Genomic DNA, 27,906 nt, shown 5'->3' with positions numbered 1-27,906 from the left:
TGGTGATGGTCTACATATGTGTCTTGTTTTTTTCCCCTACAACGCTTCTTAATCAATGAACCAAAGCGGGAGAACCAAAAAAAGCAAACACTGGATATGAATGAAATCATGATTTTAAAGTATTAAATGTGCAAAAAAACATGAAGAGAAAAGTATAAAATTTCACTGGATAAGAATTACGCTTTGAAAACAAAAATATGGCGCGCGCTCTTCTTTAAAAAAAATATACAAATAAAAAACGGGAGGCAAAAGTAGACAAAAGCAAAAGGCTACTCGCAAGCCCTAATCTCTCCTTTGTCTTGCCTCTCCCGACGATTGCATGTAATGTTGCAGCAGAAAGTGGGGAAAAAGAGACCGAGTGAGAGGAGGATTGTTTTGAATTCTACGCACAATGCCTCTGCTTGTTTGTGGTTTTCCTTCTCCTCGTCTCCTTCTGAGCATCCATATATCCATCACGATCAACGATCAACGAACGCCGTTTAAGCTTGCTTTTCTTCACAAAAGGAACACATGACTAAGTTTCTTGAATGAAAAGATGAAAACAAAAAAACTAAATGAACAGTGCACGATTTTGCTCTCGTTACCCTGGCTAAATGAATTCTCCTTTCCGCACTATCTCCCTTTCTCTTTCTCTCTCTCTCTCTCTCTCTCTCTCTCTCTCTCTCTCTCTCTCTCTCTCTCTCTCTCTCTCTCTCTCTCTCTCTCTCTCTCTCTTTCTCTCTCTCTCTCTCTCTTTGTAAAGGCGCTTTAAAACAAACTTAATCTAACAAGGAGAAATGCCAATGATTTTCGTTAGTGGTCGATACACATGCGTTTCCTTTTCATTTCTTCCCGTCTCTCTCTCTCTCTCTCTCTCTCTCTCTCGCTCTATCTCTCTCTCTCTCTCTCTCTCGCTCTATCTCTCTCTCTCTCTCTCTCTCTCGCTCTTTATCGATCTTTCCTGTATCTAAAAAAAGCAGTTTTCAGTGTGGAAACAAGACAGTTACGCCTGGATGTCGGAATAGGGCAAAGGGTAAGGGGGGATGATGAAAATGGATTCATCATTGATGGGGGGGGGGGGGGGTTCAGTTCAGTTCATTTCGCCTCGCGTAATTTATGTATTATATGCATTTATGCATTCTGCCGTACGAGTGTGTTTGCCGTCAAATATTGCGTCCTTTTAAGCTTTGTGTTAATCCGTAACCTTAGCGACTCTTCCTCTCAGCAAACAAAAACTAATTGCGCGCCCACGATGTGAATATTCAGTACAGTAAAATTAAAAAAAAATAAAACCAAAAATATTCTTTTCACAATTAATTAGTGCAATAGAAAAAAGGAAGAAAACAAAAACAACCAAAAACGAAGCGAAAAGGACAATCTCTCGTCCCACACACAGATTTCGCGCAAATTTCGACTCACTCGTTAAGTTTAGTGTTTTTTTGTTTTGTTTAATAAGGCTTTAATTGAATTCGCCCTGATTCTGGTGGTGCTGCTGCCCCTGCTGCTCCCACGGACAGTGTGAGTGTGTGTTATGTCCGGGGCGGAGCAGCAACAATAATACATATGTCCCTGCTGTACACACACGCATATTAGTATATATGTAAGTAGGTAGATAAATGGAGGAATTGAAGAGGGCATATCATGATGGGGGATGTTAGGAAAAGAAGTTAATGTTTTCCTTCTTCTTGCTGCTTATAGCGTGATACACAGGTAATAGATTTTTGTTTTGTTTTATAAAGAGTATGAATGAATTTCTTCCTCTCTTTTAGCCGCGCTCATCCTCTGCGCTTCCCCATATATCTGGTGTGTGTGTGTAGCGGTTGTAACTTTCTCCTCATTTCCGTGATCCTTCTGCTTTTCCGCAACAAATTTAGCTCAAAAAAACGCATCCTATATCTCACACACCCGCGCCCGTTTGCTTTCATTCGCCGGGGCCATTCTTCTCTTCCCTCTCTCTCTCTCTCTCTCTCCGTATCCTTTTCCTTTCAACTCCTCGTTCCTTGACATCTTAATTTTTTTTTCCTCAATGAATGGTGGTTGCAATATGTGGGGGTGGGGGCGCCGCCGCCAAGAAGTTTGGGTGATGCGCAGCGCGCGAGAGATTGGAGCGGAACACACCCACATTTTAAAAGTCGCGCTGGAAATTGACCTGTTTGATCAGGCCACCGTCACCCTCCGAGACGAAACGCTTGCGGCCACTGCAAAAAAAAGAAGAAGAAGAAGAAGGAAACACAAGAGTTAGCGATAAGAGTATTGGAAGTTTGTAGTAGAAGTAATATGCAGGTAATAATAATATCCCTGCACAACTCTAGGAAAAGTGTCGTCACTCTAATGGACGCTGGAGGAGGAGGAGATAGTGGTGGGAGCTCGGAAACGGACCTAGCCGATTCCGATTCCGTCCCCGGTATCAATTCCGCAGCCGATTCCGTGCTCGGAATTAATTCCGGAGTCGATTCCGTGCCCGGACTTGATTCCGGAGTCGATTCCGATTTCGGATTCGATTCCGGATTCGATTCCGGAGTCGATTCTGGAGCCAATCCTGGAGTCAATTCCGGAGCCAATCCTGGAGTCAATTCCGGAGCCAATCCCGGAGACGATTCCGGAGACGATTTTGCGATCAGAATCGGCTCCGGAGTCAGAATTGACCTTGGAATCGCAATTGGTCCTAGTAACGGAGTCAGGATTGACTCCAGAATTGGAATTAAATCCGGAATAAGCATCAGTTCTTGAATTGAAATAAGAAGTTTCAGAAGCGAAATCCGTCCGGAAATCTCCATCAGGAATGGATCGTTTACAAGTAAATTTGATTCTTTGTGGATATCAATATGCAGCATCATTGGACACAAACGCCTAGTGTCTTATGGAGATGCCGGAACCAATTCCGGAGCCTATTACGGAGCCGATTCCGGAGCTTTCTCCGGAACCAATTCCGAAGCCCATTCTGATTCCGAAGTTGACTCCAGAGCCAATTCCAGAATCGATTTCGTTATCGAAAGCGGCACCGGAATCAGAATTAATCTGGGAATGAAATCAGGATTGAATTCAGAAATGGAATTATCTCCGGAATGAGCATCAGTTCTTGAATTGAAATAAGAAGTTACAAAAGCGAAATCAGTCCGGAAATCTCCATGAGAGTGGATCGTTTATAAGTAAATTTGATTCTTTGTGGATATCAATATGCAGCATCATTGGACCCAAACGCCTAGTCTTATGGAGATGCCGCAACTGACTCCGATTTCGAAGACGATTCTGATTTCGGAGTTGATTGCGATTCCGGAGTCGATTCCGATTCCGGAACCGATTCTAAAGCCTAATCCGATTCCGGAACCAATTCCGGAACCAATTCCGGAATCGATTCTGGGAACTGATTCCGGGGTCTACTATCCGAAATGGATTCCAGAAAACTTCAGAGAGCCAGAATTCAATCCGAACAAAAACTTCATTTTTGCCCCCATCACTGGGAGGAGCGTATGACTAGCTTCATAAAAATAAGCGGAACGACGAACTGCTGTTTTTATTGGCTTGCCCTTTTTACCTTGTAACACTAAAAACACTAAGCGCAAAACGCTCCGAGAGCGCGTTTGGATTCGTTCCAATGCTCAAAAACACAACAATATATGGGGGGAGGGGAGGGTGAAGCGAGCGGAACGAAGCGAAAGTGTTCTGTGCTTATGTTTCGCTATGTTCTTGGGTTTTGTGTTGTTTTGCTGTTCAAGTAGCTGCATTGCCATTATCGCTGGTGCCCGGCAAGCCGTTGTGTATTGCGTCGTAAAACTCCACAACACGACTCGCAAACTGTGCTGTGCCTGTTTTGGTCCAACCCAATGCCCAACCAACGCGGGGCAGCATCCACACATGCAGCCATTACGTTTTCGCCTTCTAAACACACCTCTCGATGGCGCCCGCCCGCCGCCACGCAAAAGAGCAAATGCATCATCATAGATGCATGCCAAGCCGCATCGGGTTAACGATCCCTCCCGTTCACAACCTTCAACTCACACACACACACATTGCAGTGTAATGGGTGCACATAAACATCAATTTTTGCTGCAAAGAGAACTGCAGGCAGCCACAGTTGTGCACATTGCAAGCAACCACCACAGCACACACCAGGGGCGTGTTTTAAACAGGTTTTCGCAGTGTTCAGCGCTACTGGCGGGGCGAATCATGATGTGACACTAACGTGCAAACTCTGCGGTCTGGGACAAAACAGTCCAATGCAACACACAAACAGGGCGCAAAGGGACGGATAGATAGAAAAAAAAAGAAACGAAAAGAGAGAGCGGGCCGCAACGGTAGAGGAGTTTGTTGATTATTTTTAATACTGCTTGCCCCGTGCTATTTTATCATTCGCGCTGTGCGACGCAAACAAGAAGGCAGAACCGAACAGCAGCGCGCGCCCGGGGCCCGTGTGTGCCGGCGCCGGTGCCGGTTTGCAAAACTCACCGCACACACGACACGCCGGCAAACCAAATGCCGGCTCTCCTTCTGCTTCTTTTCGCATACCACCACGCCGGGTGTGGTGCTGCTACTTTGTTTTGAACATATTTGCTGAGCATTAATGCACGGCGCATTAACACACACATTAGCAGCACGCAGTATGGCATTATAAACGGGCAACACCACCACCAGCACACCAAAACACGGGGGCATGGGGAGGGTTTTTTTCGGTGTAAAAGAACGGCTAATATTTCCAAGGGCGGGCTGACCTTGAACATGTACGCAACTAACTCGACAACAACAAACCAGAGGGTTGTTTTGGGGACGGGGAGGTGAGGTAGAGGTAGGCATTGGGCGCGCGCAATCGAAAACAACGCCTTCCACCACTCCCCCCCCCCCCCCCCTTCCCGCGAGCGTTTTTATTTTGGAACGGGGTGGAAAAAAAACATGATGTTGTGTGTATCCGAGGGAGTTGACAAACGATGTTTTTCGATTACCTTCCCTCGATTGAGTTTATTTGCCACGCCTAAGAGGCTCAGTATTCTAAAAAAAAGGCTTTTCGTTTCAACCATAAAGCATGACTCCACTTTTAAGTTAAAATGCTTTCTATGGTGTGCTGCTAAAACTCTAATTAGACGCAGAAAACGATAACATTCCTCATCGGTCTGAGTTGCAGAAAATAAGACGAATGTTTTGTGTCTATTATTTTGGCGTTGAAAGTTTCTTCATGTTTACTCGCTCTCTCGCTCTGTATTTCGGGGTGTGTCTGTGTGTTTGGTGCCGTTCGCCGCATGCTTCTACGCACGTACGCATTATTTGGCTGCGTTTGGGCCTGTTTTTCGGCTTGGAAAGGGCGTTTCAAACTGGCAAAATCAAAACAAACACAAACGAACATCCAGAGCCTACCGCTACACCACACGAATTTGTCTCGGTGAGGGAAGAGGAAGCGAACTTCCCAATACACTGCTGCTGGCGAATGCGCAGGTGCGTGTTGTTGCTGCTAGAGAGAGAAATATATAAAGGGAGAGGGAGATGAGAGCTTGGATTGCACAAAAAGCATAATATAAACCCCCGATGAAGCAACATCAGCAACCGAGCGAACGGAAATAGTGTATGGGTGGGTGTATGTGTGTGTGTCCGCATTTTTATGTCCAATATAGTGGGCCGGCTAAAAAAAAAAAGGAAGAGATGATTCGCCCTAAAACGTAAAAGCAAATTAGTTGATAAAAATACATACTTCAGTGCACGGTTAATGTTAGTTTACACTAATCAGCGCTTGATACACTCGAAGGCAATTGAATGACATTGTTTCTACTGCCGTCTAATAAACAACAAAGTAGGTCTCTCGGTTGGGTGTGTATGTGTGTGTGCTTGTGAGACATGTTGTTGTTGACACGAGGAGGAGTCAAATCGCTTAGAAAGGGAGGAGTAGTGGGGGGGGGACGCATACTTTGTTTTGATTTTGCAACGTCTCGAACGCCCTCTGTTTTCTCACAGTCATACCTGAAGCGTATTACTAATTTAGAAGACATTCCGCACCGGCAGACGACTGTGTCTTGAGAAGTGGTTATTTCTCCGTTTTAAAAATGTAATATTGAATCCGAAAGCGCCCTGTCCTAAATTCGTATCGTGTGTTAATCAATTGAGGCTCAATTAACGCCATTATTTTTTTTTTTTTTTTGGAAAACGCGTTTAAGATGATTTCCTACTCTACTTGTGCTCGATGAACTGCTATCGATCTAAAAAGGTACACGATTGTGTGCGTGTGAGTTACAACATATACGCCCTCTCCCTCCGAGAGCAGCTGCCGGGAGGAAAATGGTGCAGCTGGGGCTGAGAGTTGTTTTTGAAAAAGAAAAAACGGGATCACAATCAGCAACAAAGTAGCGGCCGGTCCCGGTAGTGGTGTCAGAGCCAAGTTTTAATTAATCAACCCTTCCAACCCACACTGCATCCCTTGACAAGCCGGCGCAACGGGACACACCTTAAACAAGGGTCTCCCCTCCTCGCGAGCGCGATAGCGCAGAACCGGTGGCAGCAACAACAATAGATACAAATCTCCTTGTTTGGCCATATTCCTTACTTACAGGGTTCTCATAGTTGTGGGACATTTTCTTTACTCTTTCTTATGAGAAGTGTACTTTATATGTTAGAAATTGGACTCTATAGCACCCTTATTGGACAAATTTAATTTGAATTGCCAAGGAGCCTGTCCAAAAAGGGTGCCATAGAGTCCAATTACCATCATATAAAGTGCACTTCCCGTAAGAAAGAGTCTATAATGTGTCCCACTGCTGTGAGAACTCCTGGAAAACCGTGTAAACGAGAGACAATAAATCGACGGGAAATTATGACAATATTGATGGCAAAAACAAAAATCAAACTAAAGCGGCAGTCAAATCGACGCATAGGTGTATGTTAAATGTACCAATTAGTGATGGTGCAGATGTGTTTTTTAACATAGACAAATTTAAATACCATTTTTTTATAATGTATAAAAGAAAAGTAAAAACTTTGAAAAAAAACAGACCCAAACGGAAATGATTTTGTGTGACTATTCCAATACACGAAAACAACAATGTTAAGCTGCTTTTGAACAATGTTCAACTATAAGTAAACGTTTAAATGGCCAACTGAAATTCTGATGCTTTCCTGAGCTTCGTTCAATCGTAACTAAACTTTTGCTTTCCTTATGTTTATATTACTCGGGTTCATTTCTTCGATGATCATTACGATGCAATTGGAATTGTTTGGAGCCTCATTTCAATTTGATTTTGCAGTAATTTAATAATCAATTATTAATTTCCGAAAGTACTGGTATAAATTATTGGAAAACACATTCAAACTGTTTTTTTGTGTAAATGAAGCCACAACCAAAAGTCTAAGCTTCAGCTACAGCTAACGGATCGAGAGGCCGGTACCACTTGTTAAGTTACGATGGAACGAAGTTCAGATGGGCATCAGTATTACAGTTAGACGTCGAATGTTTGCTACTAGTTGAACAATGTTCAAAAGCAGCTTAACAATGTTTGTTTTGGGCTCGAAACCGGTGTAAGTATGATAAAGAAAAGGGCAATTTGATTGTTTTGTAACCATTTGCTAAGACTGCGTACGTTCCATGAGCCCATTTTAATCGTGGTCCTGCTGGGACATATAGCGCAGGGCTCTCGGGTGGTATCGTTGAGGTTTATCGCAACCAGTTAAGGCATGGACTGGACCCGCGCCAACGTGACGGTTTTGTTTAGCGTCGGGTTGCCCCGGGTTGAATGTATTTTAGTGCAATTTTACCACGCACTATAAGCACTATTTACCCTGTTGTTACGCCTAGTACCTAGTATTACATTAAACAAAGAAATTGAAAATGAAGTAACAGCTGTTTGTAAGGATTTTGTGAGATTGTAAATGTATGCTGAAAATAAACATTCGCATTTGTTAAGAGGAAAGCAATTTGAGTTCGTCTAATCCTACACATCTATACTCCTCCAATTTACACTTACAGCAGGCAGCTGTTACTATGTCAACACTCTCCAACCCATCCATCCATTGCCAAAAGCGCTAAGTGTTAGTGTGCCAATTTTTCCTATTTGATTTCGTTACATTTCCATTTTTTTGGTTTGCAATTAGAAAATATGAAAAATATAAATATTGCTCGTTGCTGATGCGTGGAGTGGTGTGTTTTGCTAACGAAACTGGGGCACTTAGTTAATTTAACTTATTTTATCCAAAAATCGATAAGAAAGCGTTATTTTCCACCAACACCTTGTATGGGAATGAAAGGGCAAGTCTTGGGTGGTGTATTTTGATTGTTTTTCTCCCCCCGGAATGAAGGTCACCGAAGAAAATTGCGTCTTTGCCTCAAATGGATCGCCCTTCCCCCGATTCTTTGACTTCCGGGTATCCCCCCCGGGATTGGCCGGAAAAGCTGGTGACCTTCAAGAAAAAGCGCAACACACACACACACACACCGAGACGCACATCGCGCACACGCAAAACAACAAACCGTTTGGCTGTGCTGTTTTCTCTTCCTTTCCCTCATTTCAATCTCAATCGATGATCTTTTTATGTATATTCTATGTTTTCTCTTAACCTCACTTTTTCGACTTTAGTCGATTATTTTGTTTTGCTTCCGTTTTTTCCCTCCTACCACCCGTTTTAGCCACACACACAAACACACATACATTTCAAGGCCAGCTTAGAGAGCCGGCATTCCGAATGACATACCGCACACAAAATTGCGTCGCAAAACAACTCCCGAATTTGGGCAAACACGTCGAGATAGCAAATCGCACACACACATACACGTGCGTACATTACAAGTGTTTGTTTTTGTGTAGATAAAACATACTTCCGGACGGTGAGAGGAGGGGAGGGGTGGAGTGTAGAGGAGGGTTTAGATGCTTCGATAGGATCAAAACAAAAACACACAAGAGAGAATTGGATGCGGGATGGGAGGAGGTGCGGTGTTGGTGTAACGGGGACAACATTCGGTCCACATGAAGGCCAAAAAACAAACCGGTAACAAACGGGGTATGCTCTTCTTCGTTTTGATTTTGTTGTGCTTTGTGGTGTCGAAAGCGAACGCTTCCAAAAAAAATAGAAATGAACAAAAAAAAATAAAAACAACAACAAAACTGACACACGCACACACGTGTGGAAACATTGTGACACAAACCCCTTTCAAGGGGAGGAAAAGTTCGGGGGATGAATGGACATGCCGATAGACGTGTTTTGCTGTCTCTCCAGCTTCTCTTCCCCTCTCCCCCGGCAACATCACGCGATGGAAAAATGACCGCAGCCGCTCCTGTATGTGTATGTGTGTGTGTGGAGTTGCGCGAATGTAATGGTATTTGTGCGCGCGGAATGGAACCGCGGACCAAAAAATTGCGACGCAAAAGACGCGTTGTTCCGTCCGTTCCGTTCAGAGAGCAAAAGCAACAAAGGAAACGAGGCAAAAAGAAACCCACCACCATCCCCTTTCGTTGTTGTGCAATCGAACGAACCGGGTTTGTATATGTGTGTGTGTGAAAGGGAATGAGAGAGAGAGAGAGACTGGGAACACGCAAAAACAACGATAAGAAGCTGCTGCTGCTGCTGCCGGGCCAAACACACTTGCCTGCGCCACCCCGGTGTGCCCTATTACATCATGGCCAATGCGTGTGCACCAACACATGCGCAACACACAAACACACAGATGAAACCCTTCCGAGAGGTTGGCTCTAACAGGCCCGAAGGTCGAAACACACCATTTTACTGCCTTGTGGCGCTCTGACTGCCGCTTTCAGTTTCAATATTCCCGGCTTTACTCCGGGGAGATGAAGCTATTGGAGTGTGTGTGTGTGTGTGTCTCACTCTGTTTCAGATTCTCCCCCCCCCCCCCCCCTCTCACTCTCTCCCTCTCTGCGGCGGAGTGGGCTAAATGTGGAAAACAACAACACACCCCATGGCGTGTTTAGAAAAGGGAAGGGCAAATGCGTTGCCGAAATTCGAGCGCACACACACACACACACACACACATGGATGGATAGGGACTGCTTGAAAAAAACAAACTTGCTCAACGTCACGTAGGCCACCGCAGCAGTTCCGTTCGTCCACAACACGTTGGGTGCCTAGTAGTGTTGTATTTCGTGAATCTTTCGTTGAGATTCATTCATATGCATCTTACTTGATGAGTGATTCATGATGAGAAATTCAGATCGAATCTTCAAAGATTCATGCATCTCTAAAGATTCACAACTCTTCAAAGCTTCACAACTCTTCAGAGATTCACAATTCTTCAAAGATTCACAATTCTTCAAAGATTCACAATTCTTCAAAGATTCACAATTCTTCAAAGATTCACAACTCTACAAATATTAAAATTTTCAAGAATCTCCAAGGATTAATCAACCTCGAAAGATTCATGAATCTTGAAAGATTCTTGAATTTGTAAGATTCATAACTCCATTAATATACATATATCTCCAAGGATTTACGAATCTTTGGAGATGTATGATATGCAAAATATTGAATTTGCCTAATCCCACCTGAAACATGCCCGTCGTGGGTTCAAGCCTCGCATGGACCTTCTCTCCCCGTAGCAAAACAAACTATCCGGCTGCGCGGTACTTGCCAAGAAGTCTCAAAAGTTTGTTCAGGCTGACACGACCAAGAAGAAGAATAATACAAAGCTCAAGCTCTATAAAAGTTTAGAGATTTGTGAATCCCTTGAGATTCATTCATTCATTCGTACATTCATTAATCTAAATTCAACAAATTATTGTTTTTACATATATTAGTGATTAGGATAAATTTCTTGCACATATGAACTAATAGAATGAAACGACTTTGAATTTAGACGTGCACGCGTATAGTGGACTCGGGGTTCACAACTTGTTAAATTGGTGTTGATCGGGCTAGTAACTCGTCAAACCTTTATGCTTTTGTTCAGCTGTCAAACATCTATTCGTTTGCATGTTTGTAGATTTATCAAATTATCGTAAGATACCTCGAACATCTCAATCATTTGAAGGAGTCAGAGATGGGTCATCATCATCGTCATCATCATTAATGCTTCGAGATAGAAGAATCTTTCGAAATTCATTAATCTTGCCAACCGAGACTCAGATTCATTGAATCATTCCAAAGAATCATTCAGATTCTTGAATCTGAATCAGATTAACCCAACAGGAGCAGGAGTAGAGAAGAAAATGCCACTTACCGGGTGGGAATATCCTTGATGAGGGCCTCGCTCATGAACGAGCCGGCGCGCTGGCAGCGCTGGATGAAGCGGTCCAGGATCGAGTAGGCGAGCGGGATGTCCAGCACGATGTCGGTCATGTCCTCGTAGACGCGCCGGAACCCTTGCTCCATCTGCTCCGGCGTCACGATGCAGGTACTGTCGAGCGTGCGGAACAGCTCGCAAATGGCCACCTCGGTGGACTCGTTGAACGCCTCCAGCGTCATTATGATTGCCTAGAGGAAAGGAATGAAGGGTAGATGTGGGCAATAGCAATAGGGGAGAGCATAGGAGCCCTTACACTAGCGGCTACTTACCTCGTAAATCAGTTCGTGGTGGAAGTGCGGCACCTCGAGCTCCTTGATGGAGCGCTGGGCTTCGCTGAGATCGCGTGAGAGCAGGTACTCCTGCAGCAGGTAGGACATCTGCTGCGTGATCGTCTGCACCGGCCGGAGGGCACCACCGACCCCCCAGACGTTGTCGAGCTGGCCCCAGCCGTCGTGCATCGAGAGCAGCGTGGTGGCGCGCACGAGCGCCGCCTGCCCGTGCCGGTCCAGGTCCTCCCGCTCCGACTGGTACGCGTACTTGGGCGGAATGCAGTCGTCCGCGACGGCCCGCGCAATGAAGTTGCCGAGCAGATGGGGCGCGTCCGGCGTGTCCAGCATGATGTCGGCCAGGTTGGCCAGCAGCAGATCGAACCCTGCGCGAATTGGTTTGGACAATGAGACACACGCTTCAAAAGACCAACAGCAAAGCAAACATCGACCCCTGTTCCTTACCTGCGCAAATGTCCTCGCGCGTCACGATGCGCCCGTACAGGTCCGACATCAGCACCGAGGTCAGCTCGCGCTGCGACTGTTTGTGCTCGAGCGCAACCGACACGAACGTTTTCGTCACCAGCGGCTTCAGGCCGGGCGGCAGCAGCTCGTCCAGCGCGTCCGCCACCTCGCGCGTATCCCCGTGCTCGAAGTACTCCAGTATGATCGTCTCGAGCTTTTTGGCCACCTCGGCCTCGGTCGGCTGCGGCACGATCTCCTTCAGCTCCACGTTGTGCGAGCTGTTGTACGCGTCGATGTCGAAGTTCGGATCGTTCGGGTCCTCGTCCAGCTCGTCGTACACCTCCTCCGAACCCGGCTTGCCCCACACGCCCTTGCCGCCCGCGCCCCCCTTCTTGGGCAGGCCGCGCCCGTACCCGTTCCGCGACCGGCGGCTGTTCTTCCACTTCCGGTGCGGGGCGACGAAGTTGGGCGTGCCGGCCACCCCCAGCACGCCGTCCTTGCTGTTCGAGCGGGACAGCTTGCGGACGCGCTTGGTGAGCGGGCCGGCCGGCTTCTTCATCAGCTCGCCGCCGGCGGCCGTCCCTTCCTGCCCGCCCGCCACTTCACCACCGCTGGCCGGGGAGCCGGGGCCGCTGCTACCCTCGCCGCCCGGCGAGCCGCCGGCGCCATTGCTGAGGAGCTCAGCGCCGCCGTTCAGCAGCTGCTTGCCGCCGTTCTCCAGCACTGCCGCACTGTCGAGCTCCATTATCTTTCCTCCTTCCACTATTGCAAGCGAGAGAGGAAGAGGGAGATAAAATATGAACAAAAAAAAACGCATGTTTTTTGGGATACATCAGAAAAAAAAGATGGCGTTCACTCAATAACAAAAAAAACGATCTAGATCACATTGCCCCTTCAATGGGGTGGAGGAGATTGATAAACCGTCCGGTGATATGCTAGGCAATGGAAGGGATGGGGAGGACCCTTCTCTACTTACCTGTTTTTGATTACTCTGTTGTTTTTCTTCCTTTTCTTCACCACTACACACCCGCCTCAAGCACCTATTCTGCTATACGCACACACACACACGGACAGTGACGTTTGTCGCGTGTTCCGCTTTGGGCCGTGTCTTCACAACACAAAATGTCGCCGGCTGATAGAGGAGAGCGCGTGGTTTGGCAAACGCCGGTTGATACGAAGAGTGTCCACACACACACACACGCTGCACAACACACAGCACACAGCAGCAGCTGCGTCTCCTGCTCGCGCTTGTTGATCGTGGGATATGGAGCGTATGTGTTGGGCCACACACTTGCGCTGATGGGAGAGCGTGTTGCGCGTGTGCGCCGCCGGGCCACACGTTCGGATTATTTGTGTAGTTGGCTGTGTGTGTGTGTGCGTTCGCTGGGGATGCTTACGGCAGCGATCGAGCGGTACGCGGCGGAACACGTCGCAACATGTACAACACACAATCGTGTTTTGTTCGCAGCAGCAGTGTCCGAAACCGATTAGTTTGCCGGTACCAGCAACAGAATTAAAAAAAACTACACACCGTCAGCCATTAAATGCACGCACACACGCGCTCTGTCTTTTTCTCTCGCTCGCGCGCCTCTGCGTTGATGGATGTGCTTCTTTTCCTCTTTCGTGCGTCTCGCTCACGCTCACACCCACCGGGGTAAGAACGGTGGCAAACACCGGCTCCACACACACACGCACACAAACACCGAAAATTGAGCTGCTTTTTGGAGAAACACACGCTCCAAGTGTGCCGGTCGGTTTGCAGTTGAAATGGGAGAGAATGAAATGAAAAGTTCACTCGGCCCCTTTGCTGTCTCGCTTACGCGTACGCCCGCATACACAGCGGTTGAATGTGTGTTTTTTTTTGGTCTACTTGGATGTTCTTTTTCTTTCCGCTCCAATCTCTCCTCCCCCCCAGAGGGTAAAACAGAGTGCAAGAACTTTCCCGAAACTGCTCGAAACAGAAGCGAGCACACACGCTGTCCCGGGGGAAACAACAAAAACTCAAAAAGCGCAACTTGCAAAACAAAAGGTAAAGTTAGTTCTTCGAACCGGTACGTTCTATTTGCCTTTTCTTCTCGCACAGGCACACACACACACACGCTCGCTTCACAGGCTCGCGCACACAAACACACGGTTTTTCACTACCGCAAACGCCGGCTTTCAAGTGCTCACGCACACATGGGGCGGTGGAGAACAAGGGCACTCGGCGGGATAGAGAGGAAGAGGCACCGCTTCCCGGCGAACGAAATCGAAATGTTTTTTGTTCTTGTTTGTTGTTGTTTTCTATTCGAATGTTTTTTTTTTTCTTAACTCACTTTCGCACCTTGCAAGAAAACGCACACGCACTTGAGAGCAATCGCTTTAGCGATAGAGAATGCAACGCAAAATTCTCCCTTTTACAACGCGGATGATGGCGCTTAAAGAGGGGTAAGAAGAGAGAGATTTTAGTGCACACTTATTGCTTAGCGAGAAACGACTCTTCACCTAATGGCGGCTGACACAGGAATGAGCTGCGAGTGCTCGATGCCGCGTGCCGGAACCGTCCGGTGGTTCACAGTGTTCGACATTACACGCACGCGCGTGCGTGTGTGTTGGTGAGAGCGGCAGTGTGTACGCTGGGCACCTTTACACCAGCGAAGCGAGTTCGCCCGGGGCGACGGTTTATCTCCACTAAAGGGCGCTCCTTTGTGAGGGAGCATTTTTTTGTTTTGTTCTATAGAGGTTTTGGGGTTTTTGACTGACATTCACCTCTTTGTTGTTATTGCTGTTTACAAATTGTTTGCTTACAGCTGTACGTAAGGCTTCATTAAATTTTGTTATACATATTACCCGTTTTTTTTTCAGAAAATCATTGCATTGTTTTCATTTACTTCTTTGTATGCCAATGCTTCATCTTTATTTCCTGGAGTGTAAGGATTATTAGCATCATAAACAAAAAAAGAAAACACAACCACCAATGCTATCCATCTAATCGTCTATTCGAGTGGGAAGCTCACAAGTGAAAACACATTTTTGAAGAGAACTAAATGTTATGCAAGTACAGGTGTCTCCCGAGATACGACTGTATTTGGGACCGAAAAATGTTCCAAAGCAAGGCAAAGTCGAAAAAGTGGTATGTCGAATATCTGTCAATGTAAAGTTTATAACCGAAGTTGAAGTCGAAATGTATGATATCGTGTTTTTTATTTGAAAAAAAATGTCCGATAATGTATTAATTTTACTCCAGAAGTCGTTTGCGCGATATAGATATTTAAGATCGGGTAGTTGTGGAATCTTTGGAATTGTGTGTGATTATCAGCACAAACATTCAAAAAATACATAATTTGTTTCACTCTCAAAATCAAAATCGTCGTATCTGCGAATCGTCGTCCTGTACCTATAAATGCCTAAAACAGTTCGTAAGCGCAATCCAGTTGCGCAGAATAGCTGCTAAGTCGTAGGATCTAAAATCATCCTCGTTATGAATCCTGAGTCCACTCGAGACTTGAACCCATGACGAGCATGTTTACTGAAGCGTCTCAAGTGCCTTAAACGTTTTCTAAACGCAGTCTAAACAACTCAACATCTCAGTCTACAAGGAGTATAAAATGAAGGAGAAGGAAATGAACGATTTAAAAAAAAAATGAAAATAAAACTGAGAGCGACATCTGTCGTGAAATTCGGAAGCCAGTGGATGTTTCATCGTTTTGAAAGGTTGCAGCCCCTCACTTTACTGTTGATCGGTTTTGAATTGACGATATGCATCGCGTAGCACTAGAACGGCGGTACGATTGTTTACTAAACTTTACATTCTGACCAACAGTATAGAAGGGAGCGAGAAATGGTTCACACAGTCACTGATGTTTCACACTCTGGCGATAAGTCCATCAGCTTACGAATTGGCTACCTTTACAAAAAACATCACAGTCGAGGTAAGGGTTTTTCGTTTTTTTTCCTTTCCACCCATTCAATTTCAAATCAGCAGACTCGTTGCCATTTCATAGGCATTGCTCTCTTCGATCTACTGACACAACTCCTATACTAAGATCAATTCTCATGACCATATCATCATTTAGTTAATTTGCTACGAATGAAAAACGCTCTGCTGAAGTACGCCCGTACCCGACCAGGTGCAGTTCGCTCTCCAGCAAACTAACGGAAATTGTTTGCAATGCGCTGCTGGTACGCTGCTTTGTTGTTTTGCTCCGATCCGGCATATGTACCACCACTACCATCATGCGAATGGCGCGCGTGTATTAGTATGTGTATGCGCGCACCCGTGTTCCATCGTTGTCAAATTCGACGCAGCTAAAACCGTCCCAAAACAAAGGCGATGGAAACCGTCCTCTCCCGTACGGGTTTATCGGGAAATTTCCGGAACATTCCCGGTAATGTAGCCTTTAGTTTTATTCCTCCCCCCTCCCCCCACCGGTTTCCCTTCCCAAAACAAAGCACAGGAAAGGCTATAAAAAAAACAACAAATGATACATTTCTAGAACACGTTCGCACCAACACAAATGCGATATGGTGTGATCGTCCATGCTGTTGGATGGTAGTTTGCTTCACGAATAAATCATTTCTTGATGGGCATACTTCATGGGAATTTCGGGAATTTTTTATTGAACTCCCATCGATAATAGTATGGCGCGTTGAAGGGAGCTTCAAACCAAACTAGAGTTCCATTTTCAAAGCGAAAAATAAATCCCAGAATGTACTGACTTTTTATATCACAAATGTTCAACACATTTACTTGCCGGTGTCAATACTCAGCCCGGCGTCCTTCGAAAAATGCACCTTTTTGCACCGCAAGGCGTAGATGCAATTAGAAAAATTACGGCACCATCTGTAAACTCTGTTAGCGTAACACGTTAGCGATGTAAACAAGAGCCGAGCTGGTCGCAAATGGTCAAGGAAAACGTGTCATCCACATCATTCCCCACGCGCTCCTGCCCTTTGCGTGGTACCAAAATAAACACACATGTGTTAGAAACGCGCGGGGCACGGCATACAGCAGCAGCAGCAGCGAGCGAGAAGCACATGGGCCAGTGCGTGATCGACCGAGGAAGAATGTGCAAGCGCGAACGAGAGAGGAAACACACCTACACAGACAAGCCACAGTCTTGTAAGAGACACTCGCAACACACCGTTTGAAGCGTGTTGGAGAGAGGATGTGAGGGTGTATATTGTGACTTTCCTTCGATTCTTAGAGCTGCAGAGCTATTTTTTTGTGTTGGTATCGACACATTCTATGTACCTACCAATTCACACACCAATTTTATACAAAAACACTTGCGAGTATTACTGGATGATGGCTAGAGATACAGAGACTTACATTATAGAGTGATTTACCATTTTTTACCTAGAATCCGATCGATTCAAATCTCTTTTGCGCTACACGGCGAGAGAGTGTCTTCGGATGGGAATCTATCGGTATCCGTGCTTACAGGAGCCGATGCGCCCATGCAGTGCACTATCGAGCTTGCCCGCAGTGGCTTCTGTTATCAGCGATTAAAACGATAACAGGCGCGAGCTTGCCTAAAACCCGTTCGAGGAGCACACGAGTACGGGGTTGTCGCTGGTGGATATTATCGGATCTGGTCGCCCTCAACCGTTAATCAAGTGAAAGCAAGCTTCGTAGGCAGGCGGGTGTAAGTGGACACGGACCTTGAGCACTGCATTCTTCCGGTCCGTGGGTAACTGTATTCCGTTGGACAGCTGGGCGTTGGTATCGCAGTACCGATGGCGTGATGACGCCACCGCTAATCCCTAATCCCATTTAACACACTGTCCACGTAAGTGCACACACACCCGCACACACCGGGAGCAGTACGCCAAAAGGGTAAAAACTGGTCAGCCATAATCAGGCCCGATAATCGATCGTGTCGACACGTTCGACGCATTTCTGGATGACGGGGTGGGTGGGTGAGCTAAAATGCGGAAGTGCGGTACCATCCACCCCGAACAGAACCGAACCAAGAGAGCGAGAAGGAGCGCGACAGGATGGCCCAAAGAGGTGTAAATTTATGTACCCTGTGCTGGTGCCCGGGAATGGCGTGAACTTCAAATTGATGAGCAACGGTCGCGGTACGGCACTGATTGTAAAGCCGCAGCGTTCGCCGCAATGGCGGTACGATTGATAAGATAAACCCACCAAGATCGGGAACCACAGAAACGGCCCTCCCCGATACCGATCGGTTATGGGTGTTTTTTTTATTCTTCTTTTTTCTTTCCTCTATCGATGCGAGGGTGTCTCTCCAAATCGTCCCTGCGCAAAAGAGGTGCGAAAAGATGGGCGCAACCTGGTCCGTTGATATGGTTCGCTGCAGCTCACCCGTCAGTAGTTGCTGCAGTGTCGTACGGTCCGGTTCGCTCGAGCATCGGTGCATCAGTACAAACAGGTCCCGTCCGTCAACCCTTCCACCAGAGCTTACAGCGAGTCAACCGAGGGATCTGCTCCGATGGCAGACAGTGCCAGTGCGGCGGGAGAATCGTGCCCGGGCGATACGGCCGAACCGGAGCTGGCGGTGGTCCGGCTGCGCTCGCTCGACGAGTCCCAGTCGCCGAGCATCCGGTCGGACGGGTCCGGGTCCGGGTCTGGCGGCTGCCGCAAGTCCTCGCTGTACGTGTACGGCGACGGGCAGTTCAGCATCACGCTCAAGCACTACGACAGCATCGTGAGCGAGGTGAAGTGTCCGGGCTGTGCGGAGCCGATGGACGGGCCGATCACGATGTGCGGCACCGGGCACAGCATCTGCGCGGTGTGTCGCGTCAAGCGGGGCACCTGTCCGCTCTGCGGCGACCGGGTGACCGAGCTGCGCAACTACACGCTCGAGGCGATCGTGTCGAAGGTGCAGTTCCCGTGCAGGAACGCCGTCAAGGGTTGCTCGGTCCGGCTGCCGCTGCAGCTGCTGCGCTGGCACAAGGAGCGGTGCGGCTACAAGCTGATCGAGTGCTTCATGGGCAAGGTGTGGGGCGGGTGCGGCTGGCACGGGTGCGAGCGGGACTGGCTGGCGCACTGTCTGGCCGAGCACGCCGACCACGTGCACGAGGACCGGTGCGTGGAGCTGCAGTGGGCGTACGGGGCCGAGGCGGCCCAGCGCGCGCCCGAGCTGCAGCTGGTGGTCGCGTACCACGTGGTGCGCGCGTACGGCGAAGCGTTCAACCTGTACCAGGTGTACGACCAGGACAGCCGCACCGTGCTGTGGACGGTGATCTGCGCCACCAAGGAGTCGCAGGTGAGTGGGCGGTACGCGTTCGAGCTGGAGCTGTACTCGCCGGTCAACACCTGGCAGCTGCTGGTGCAGCGCTTCCCGTGCCACTCGGAGCTCGATCCCGACTTTCTCAAGGATGGGCACTGCGCGAAACTGGCGCTTGCCGATGCGCTGCGCTTCATGGCGGACGATAAGGTAAGGGGCCTGACGCACAGGCTGTATGCGCTATCGCTTCCTTCCATCTTTATCGCTTAATGCACGGCAATCGCACCTTTGCCCCAACCTCCTATTTCAGGTGCTGCACTATCGCGTCCGCGTGCTCGAGGTAGGGGCCTCGCGCACCCAAAGCTTGATGAAGCTAAACACTGGCGGCGGCGGCAGCAGCATCAGCACCTCCGCCACACACCTGCCCACCAACTACTGCTGCAAGAACATCGAAAACGTCAACCTGAAAGCGGTGCCGGAAGGGAACATCATCTGCCGAAAGCAGCCGGCCCACAACAGCGAGACGCCGGGCTCGCCGGACGACGACGAAGTATTTCTACCGTACGTGGACGAGGAGGAGGAGGAGGAGGAAGCGAGGCCGATTACAGGCGCGGGCAAATCGGTGCGCGTACACTCCGAACCCAACTCGCCCAGCCGCACGGCCAGCCTGCGGGTGGCATGCTCCGTTCCGGTGCTGGCTCAGCCGCCGAGCGGCGCTGATGCCGATCCGCGGCAGGAGGTCGAGCTGCAGCCGATCCAGCAGCTGGTGCGGGTCAGGATTTCCGAGCGCGAGCCACCGGTCAAGCTGCAGGCACAGTACGGTGCAGTCCGCAAGGCGAACGGGGCGGCCGAGCGGGGCGCCTCGAGCGAAAGCCTGGCGCACAAGCCCAGCAAGGGCGGTACGGGTCTGTCCAAGTTCTACAACGTCACCATGTACAAGGCGGCCAAGTTTCTGGACAAGAAGGGCATCAAGTGAGGGGAGGTCGCGTGCAAAATGTCACAGCAGCGTTCCAGTGTGGTAGGGGTACGGTTAGAATGCGTTGGGTGCTGCTGGCGAAGTATATAGAAACACTTTCATTTCATGTAAGCTAGGTGTAAACACACAAAAAAAGTCAGATATTGAATGAAAGATCATTAGGCACTGTCTTCCACTTCAAATAGGATGGTAAATCCGATCGGAACTTCGTCGCTGGTTAAGCGCTAATTGGAAAGAGTTCTCCCGCCGGTGGGCAGCTTCAAAGCTGCTTAGCAAGCGCACGATGCTCGTTGAAGCTTTGTGGTTTGTTAGCACAATAGGGTATGTATCAATATTACTGGACAGCATTTTTCATTTGAAGTTTCACATTTGGTAGCTGTAATCATGCCAAAACTCCATACAAAACCACACGCCACACTCAGATTTTCGGGCTGAAAAAATGTAAAGAAATGCCGATTCGTCGATTTTGCCGAAGCATAAATATTTAGTAAACAAACCCGAATCATTGTTTAAATCCGTATTTAAAGTATTATAACTCATTTCATAAAGAAATAAAAAAGAAAACAAAACGATTTAGCGATGTATCGTCTTATAGCGTGTATAAAAACCCCTCTTTTACGAAACTAAGAGCTTGGTCTGAATCAAATTGAAATAAATTTGATTTTGTTGTTTTTGAATTGTGCGAAATAAAAAGTAAACATTTTTTTCTAAAAAAAATTCAAACATTCAACAGCAGGGAGAAGGGGTGTCGTTATACACGCTACAATACGGTATCTTAGTTTGTAAACAATGGGGCAAATGAATAAAAAACAAACAATCCAGATAATGGAACTTCAAAGCTTATTAAGAGTACGGACGCGGCTGCGCGGTGGAACTACACGCTTAGGATAGAAGATAATAAATTTTAGAATTTCGGGGAAGAATATGCATTCGCAAGTGTTGCAATTAAAAGCCACTATTTGTATTCGTGTCTGCGTATTGGATTAAAATACATTGCTAACTGTTTGTGTCGCATTCACCACTTGACGCAATCATGATGATGCGGTATTTTTCGTTTGTTCCTGTGCTTTGTGCATCTGTGCGGTGTGCGAATTGCTACCTCACGATCTTTTGGCCGCCGACAGGGCCACCGCGTAGTGGTGAAAGATGAGATCCAGCTGCTGCTCGCCGCTGCGCAGCCGGAACGGTCCGAACAGGCGGAACACCTGCTCCCGGGCCTGCCCGTGCCCGAACGTGTCCGACAGGGCGGTGAACGCGTGCACCACACTGTCCTTGACCGCCTCGTCCACCTGCCGGCGGACGTAGATGGCGGCGGCCGGGCCACGCTCGTCGTTCGACCTCAGATGGCACATCGCCACGTTCGCCAGTGGCTGGAAGGTGAAATCGTCGCACACCAGCACCTTCTGGTCGGCTGCCTCTCCCTGCGGCAGTGCGTTCGAGTTCACGATGCGGATCGGTGCGCCGGCAGCTTCCGGTGCGCTGGCATCGACCGATTTGAGCGAGGGCAGGCGCGTGACAAGCTGTCCGAACGCGGCCACGGCCCGTTCGTCTGCCAAATTAAGGGCACTGTGCGATGGAAGGAAGCAAAGCGACAAGTAATTTAATATTCGATCAGGCCTCATGAAGGAATCGATTCCGGATAGCTCCGAAGTTTTCGGAAATCGATTCCGGAAAGTAGGTCCGGAATCAGTTCCCGGAATCGATTCCAGGATCTGATCCGGATTCGGAATCGGCTCCGGATTCGAAATCGGCTCCGGCTTCGGAATCGGAATAGGCCCCGGAATCGGAATCGGCTCCGGAATCGGAATCGGCTCCGGCTTCGGAATCGGCTTCGGAATCAGATTCGGTTTCGGAGTAAGCTACGGCATTGGTTCTGGAATTAGAATCGGTTCCGGAATCGGAACAGGTTCCGGAATCGGAACTGGTTCCAGAATCGAAATTGGCTCCGGAATCGAAATCAGCTCCGGAATCGAAATCAGCTCCGGAATCGGAATTGGTTCCGAAATCAGAATCGGCTTCGAAATCGGAGTCAGTTGCGGCATCTCCATAAGAATAGGCGTTTGGATACAATGATACTACATATTGATAGCATTAAAGAATCCAAATTTACTTGTAAACGATGCATTCTCATGGAGATTCCCGGACTGATATTGCCTCTAAACTTCTTATTTCAATTCAAGAACTGATGCTCATTCCGGAGGTAATTCCAATTTTGGAGTCAATTCTGATTCCGTTCTCGGAGCAAATTGCGATTCCTTGGGCGATTCCCAGGTCGAGTTGGGATTGGCTCCGAAATCGGAATCACTTTCACCATTCGAATCGCCTCCGGAATTGATTCCGAACAAAGACTCGAAATCGGTATAACCTCACAATCGCGCGTAATCTCGCGCAATACTTACACCGGGCCGGTTTGCAGGCGCTCCCGGCTGATGGTCTTATCAGCGATCGCCACCATCACGTCGCCGAATGTTTCCCACAGCAGCGGCTCGAGCTGGGCATTCGGGGCCCGCAGCACCACCACATCCGCGTCGGTCCCATCACGCACCGCCGCCACGCAAGCCTCGTGCGTCTTGAGCACGCAGCTCAGCGCGGGGCGTATGTCGCGCGAGTAGGCGGCCTGCCGCATCAGCTCGCACTTCTGCCGCTCCGGCTCGGACACGACGCACAGCCGCAGCACGTTCCCGTACCGGCCCTCGCGCTCAATCACCTCCGCGTAGTTGGCGCGGGCGAGATAGTCGCGCGGCGCCAGCGTCTCGTTGCGCGCGACCAGCGGTGCGTTCCGATCGATCCACAGCCGCTGGGCGGTGGCACGGTCCGACTCCTGCTCCGGTGCCGTCCAGTAGCGGTGCAGCTGCTGACCGACCGACTGCAGCTCCTGCAGCCGCGCCCCGCTCAGATCCCCGTTCGCGAGCAGCACCTGCCACGGGCGCTGGGCCCACGAGCACACCGGCTGTCCGTCCCCACCAGCGATCGGGCGCGTCGTACCGTCCTCGCACAGATACACAAAGTCCTCCGGCCGGGCGTTCGGGTTGACGGCGGGTCCGGCCGGCACGCCGCCGCTCGTCACCGGCAGCCCGAAGTACTTGCGCACGTTGATCGTCTTGCTGAACGCCACGTCACCGCCGTTCTCGACCAGGCAGCGGATCGCACCCTCGTACCCGGCGTACCGGTCGTCCTTGGCGCACCGGTCCGGCTGGGCACAGCGTTGGCACAGGTTGCCGTACCGCTCCTTCAGCAGCCGATCGAACCCACCGTCGGACGAGTAGCTGCCCGGCAGACAGGACGCACTGAACAGCTCGGACAGCCCGGCAAGCTCCCGCTCGACCGGCGACAGTGTGCCATCGCCCTGCGGCAGCTTCAGCACGCCCGCCCGCTGCAGCCGAGTGACCGGGATTTTGTAGCCCACGTTGCGCCCGAACCCGGTGTGGCAGGAGCGCTTGCCGCGCAGGTCCGCCAGCGCGCGGAAGTTGTCCGCGGCGCGCACCAGCATGATGCCCTCGTACCGGAACTGGGCGGTCGGCTCCTCCGCCGTCCGCAGCTCGGCGAACACGGCAAAGTCGGCGTTGTCGAAGTGCGACGCCACGTACACGTCCTCCGGGTCGGCCATCAGGTAGTCCGCCTCCCGGTTCTGCACCTTGCGCAGGCAGTCGAGCCGATCGATGCCGCCGACGCAACCGACCGGTACGCCGGCCGCCGCCGTCAGCCGCCCACAATCGTCCACCAGCTCCTGGGGGACGCACCAGCGAAAGGAGAGCGCCGAACGTTCCTGCCGAACGGCGGCCGGTCCGGCGGCGGCAAGTGCGGCCAGTGCCGCTACGCACAACGCGATGCCGGAATACATCCTTGAACTTGACTTGAGGGAACAGCGACCGGTGGCTTACTGCCCGTAGGAATGGATCGCGAGGCACTGATTAGAGCGGCACTGATCGGAGGCCTGTTTTATACGGGGCAGCATCACGCACACGAGCACGTACGCGAGGGGGGCCAGAGAGCATTGATAATGCTCCCCGGAGCTGCTCCGGCAGTGTTTCTCAAACGGAACTGATTGGCGATAAACACCCAGCACGAGATGTTCTTCGGGAATTCTTCCACCAAAAGTGTTGGGAGATCGTTTTGGAGCATTCAGGATCTGCTGTATGTCATGCAAGACACTCCTAGATCTTTGTATATGTATCTCATCGGTTACATCAAGTGTAGGCGCTGCATGCTCTCAGTTCAGGTATCTCGTAAATTATTATTCCAGTCACGTAGTACTCCATCCAATGCCCCATCCATTTTTTTGTTTTGTTTATGCAGTTTGGTTAAGTGCCACTGCTTCTGCAGGGGATTTTTTGATGCTGATTGGATGCGTTTCTTTTTCTTTTAATGGGACTTCCCCTTTCGTTCTACACCAGCGGCCGGCAAATTCTGGAACGCCAACGAATTTGCCTGATTATGAACGATAGGAACCTTAGGACTTATGTATGAAATACAAATTCTAGCAACTCTTTCGCTCTACTTCTCTATTTTTTACAATTAGTTCGTTGTCTAATGTTTGGAGTGAAATGATGATCAAAGAAGAGCAGGGAAATGACACATTATTCAATTAAATATAGCTATGTTTTCCTATTTTATATTTGGATTTTCAACACTACAACAAAAGAAACAAGCCAGGGACGCATAATAATATGGGCGAACGACAGTCGGTCACCAGGAGTAAACTATGGATTGGCATCTAGAGGGGCAGGCAAATTAAATGGGCTAAAGAGAGATGTATGATTCTGAATTTTAAAGGAGAGCATGAGGATACATTATAGAGAGTATGGTAAATAAAACCTTGCGTCCTTACATTAGTACACAACCTGGCACAGCTCTGCCAAACGGGCCACATTAACAAGAATTGGGAATAAACCAAAAAGTGTTGCCGAAATTATGAAGCACAGACTCCGATCCGACTATGACTATTGTTAGTACGATTCTGACTCCGGAAAATGGAAACCACTAGTTCTGCGCGGAGTGGAGTGGTCCGAATTCTTTCGGAGTCGTGCAGAGTAGTTCGGAGTCGGAGTCGTCCGGGGTCGTCTGCAGCCGTCCGGAGTCATCTGGAGTCATCCGGAATTGGCTGGAGTCGTCAGGAGTTGGCTGGAGTCGGCCGGAGACGATCGGAGTCATCCAGTGACGGTCGGAGTCACTTGGAGCCGTCTGGTGCGATGTGCTTGTGATCAAGCATTTCATGTAATTGAGTTTTTTGCCTTTCACTTTGCGCGTGTACTTCGTATTCAGTCCTTTGTTTCGAAGGTCCATTCCAATCGACTCCGGACGACTCCCAACGGCTCTGGACGACTCCGACTCTAGGCGACTTCTGACGACTCCGGATAATGCTGGGCGGACCTACCTTCCGGAATCGGTTCCGAAATGATCGGAGTCGACTCTGGATTTTTGCCAATTCTATCCATCACTACCTGGTACTCTGTGACTTTACAGATTACATGGCAGGAATAGGAACAAGTATGAGTTATGCTCTATATGAAAGTAAAATATCGCATGTCAAAACAAGGCATTGAACATGCCTTGTAAATTGCGCAGCTGTGTTAACTGGACTAGTTCGTATATAAATTACTGCACTTCTTTTTGTATGGCGTTTCATACCGTTAAACCCTTCCAACATTAATTATCGTAATATGAAAGGATGGGCTAATCAATATGATCAAACTCGGGATTAATTTTCACATATGTAACACTAACGTTGTTTCTCAATAAGTTCATCAATAAGCGATACTCCTCTCGCTTTGTAGTGTTGACTGATTCCACTTTTTCGCACTCTATTGCCGATCCTTAACTGATACATTTGACCCTTTAGCTCAAAGGTTTGCCGACCGCTGATCTACATTGATACCGCCCTGTTACTGCATTTCGCGTAATGGGAGATAGCTTGAGATTAGTTCTTAGAATTTCAAGTTTTTTTTTATCGCTGCTTTGCCAACTCTCTCCTGCGATCGGTTGCTTTGTGGTGTTAAGTATTGTTGTAAAATATATCCATCATTTAAATTTAATGTGATGAGCGGCTAGGAGGAAAGGCTCAGCGATGTATGGTTCTACAACAGCTTGATGGTACTCAAATAAAGGACAAAGAGTTCTTTTCAAAATGGCAAAGGATACAAAAGGACCTAAAGTCGCTGTTGGGGACACGAAACTTTGAATTTAAACAAGAAAATAGTTTAATGGATATTTTTGATCCTGCGCTAGCCATTAAAACATAATTAATGTGAAAATCCATATACTGAACCGTGGAAATAGGAGCAAACATCTATAAGAGATTTTTCCATTACAACAAAACTCAAGAGCTAGCGGTCATAAAAACTTAGAGCAAAATAATTAATAGTCAACCAATAAAATATGAGATCATGAATTCAACAATTAAAAATAAACATCAAACTTCGAAACACACGATACGACCCACGCATCGAGAAAGTAAAATCAAAGAACAATCGTTCAACTCTGAGTTTTAGGAACAACAAGGATCGTCATACAGTACCGCACGCAAAGCAATAAAATGAATTGATGCGAAGGCATGGAGTCCACATCCCGGGAAAGGTCTAATGGATTTAAACATATGGTAGCGATTTTTCCTTCTAAACCGATAACGGTAGGAGTAAGCACCGAAACGGTAATACGTGAAACAATTACCTCCTGCAAACTGTTGTCGCATAGAAGGACATTTTTTCGTTTCGTTTTGAATAAAGTGGTCAGCCTTTGCAAAGCTTCGCGGTACTTGTAAAATTACATGAAGACGAAACAAATACCTCATGAAAATTGAACCACAGTCTCTGCAAAAATTAGTTCAATCTTAAAATCTTGAGTAACTGCTAGCCGCTGGACGATTTTGTTTACAGCGGCACTTGCAATGTACAGCGGAGCCCCTCATAACTAACATATTCTTATTAGGAGTTTACCCCCAGTAAAATCTCGCATAACGTGCAATATCATTTGTGTTCCAAGTGCAGTTTGAAACCAAGTTCACGATCGGATAACATTTAGATTTTTTGTTTAATTTTGAATATAAAACTATAGCTGTCTGTCAAAAGATTTAAAGTGACTTTGGTCCTTACGAACTCTTTCGTCACTGATATCAAACTGTTGCCAGGAGCAAAAGTGTCATAATTGTGAGATTGCTTCTTGTGTGCTTTACTGGATTTACTTGTTCATGTCATGTAGCGAGTTTCCCCTGCCAATTGCTGCCACTGCCACTTTAATGGCAATACATTTATCGAATTCTTTAAATACGATACTCGTGCTGAAGACTATTTACCACAGCAAATTTCTGATTGTGATTAAACCGGCTTATTTTGGGAGGGAAAACTCTAGCAGGAAATGTCTAGCAGCAGGAACAATCTCTTCCTGGAGTTTAAAAACGAGAAAAGATCGTTGTGCAAAATAAAATAAAATTAAATTAATTTAGAATTTCCAATGCTACCAGCGGTTAGAAAATTAATATAATTTAGAGAGTTTAGAGAAGCTTGAACAGTTGGATTCGCATAAACCCTTCAAGCGACGCTGCTGATTACTGAAGAAAAATCCATAAACTGTCATTGGTTCGCTCACGTTGGCACCCCAAAAATGTTCTTCTAACCAGCTTCAGAATGTTATTTAGCCAAACTTTACCATACCGCCTCATGGTACCTATGTACAAAAGGGCTAGAAAAACTATTGCTACCACAGTTGAGCCGCTTTTACCCGCGCTTTTAGGCCTCTAAGTTCGGATATTGCTCGAGTTAACGGTAAGCGAAATCTCGTGAGTCGTTAAATCGCTTGAAGCTAGCTACCCTTTCTTAATTCAAACGTCTATTTGTTGCTACTTCTACC

General features: G+C 48.1%; 3 protein-coding genes across 3 annotated transcripts; 1 reads left to right on the top strand and 2 right to left on the bottom strand.

Moving 5' to 3' along the window:
* Positions 1-696: 696 nt before the first annotated feature.
* On the bottom strand, positions 697-14,438 carry LOC120948497 (programmed cell death protein 4). Its single transcript, XM_040364894.2, has 5 exons — positions 12,890-14,438; positions 11,914-12,675; positions 11,452-11,834; positions 11,117-11,370; positions 697-2,177 (listed from the first exon to the last, which is right to left on the bottom strand). Exons 2-5 carry the CDS (start codon positions 12,656-12,658, stop codon positions 2,105-2,107), a joined length of 1,455 nt encoding a protein of 484 aa, XP_040220828.1. The 5' UTR covers positions 12,659-12,675; positions 12,890-14,438; the 3' UTR covers positions 697-2,104.
* A 2,247-nt stretch (positions 14,439-16,685) lies between these two features.
* LOC120953639 (E3 ubiquitin-protein ligase SIAH2) lies at positions 16,686-20,890 on the top strand. Its single transcript, XM_040373770.2, has 2 exons — positions 16,686-19,298; positions 19,399-20,890. The coding sequence occupies exons 1-2, from the start codon at positions 18,351-18,353 to the stop codon at positions 20,062-20,064; spliced, it is 1,614 nt and encodes a 537-aa protein (XP_040229704.2). The 5' UTR covers positions 16,686-18,350; the 3' UTR covers positions 20,065-20,890.
* A 113-nt stretch (positions 20,891-21,003) lies between these two features.
* Positions 21,004-24,179, bottom strand: LOC120953630 (transferrin). The gene is made up of 2 exons (XM_040373760.2): positions 22,464-24,179; positions 21,004-21,630 (listed from the first exon to the last, which is right to left on the bottom strand). Exons 1-2 carry the CDS (start codon positions 23,903-23,905, stop codon positions 21,165-21,167), a joined length of 1,908 nt encoding a protein of 635 aa, XP_040229694.2. The 5' UTR covers positions 23,906-24,179; the 3' UTR covers positions 21,004-21,164.
* Positions 24,180-27,906: the final 3,727 nt, after the last annotated feature.

Source organism: Anopheles coluzzii, chromosome X (assembly GCF_943734685.1).
Source record: "Anopheles coluzzii chromosome X, AcolN3, whole genome shotgun sequence".
In the NCBI taxonomy this organism is placed as follows: domain Eukaryota; kingdom Metazoa; phylum Arthropoda; class Insecta; order Diptera; family Culicidae; genus Anopheles; species Anopheles coluzzii.
This window is presented reverse-complemented; position numbering and strand designations above follow the sequence as displayed.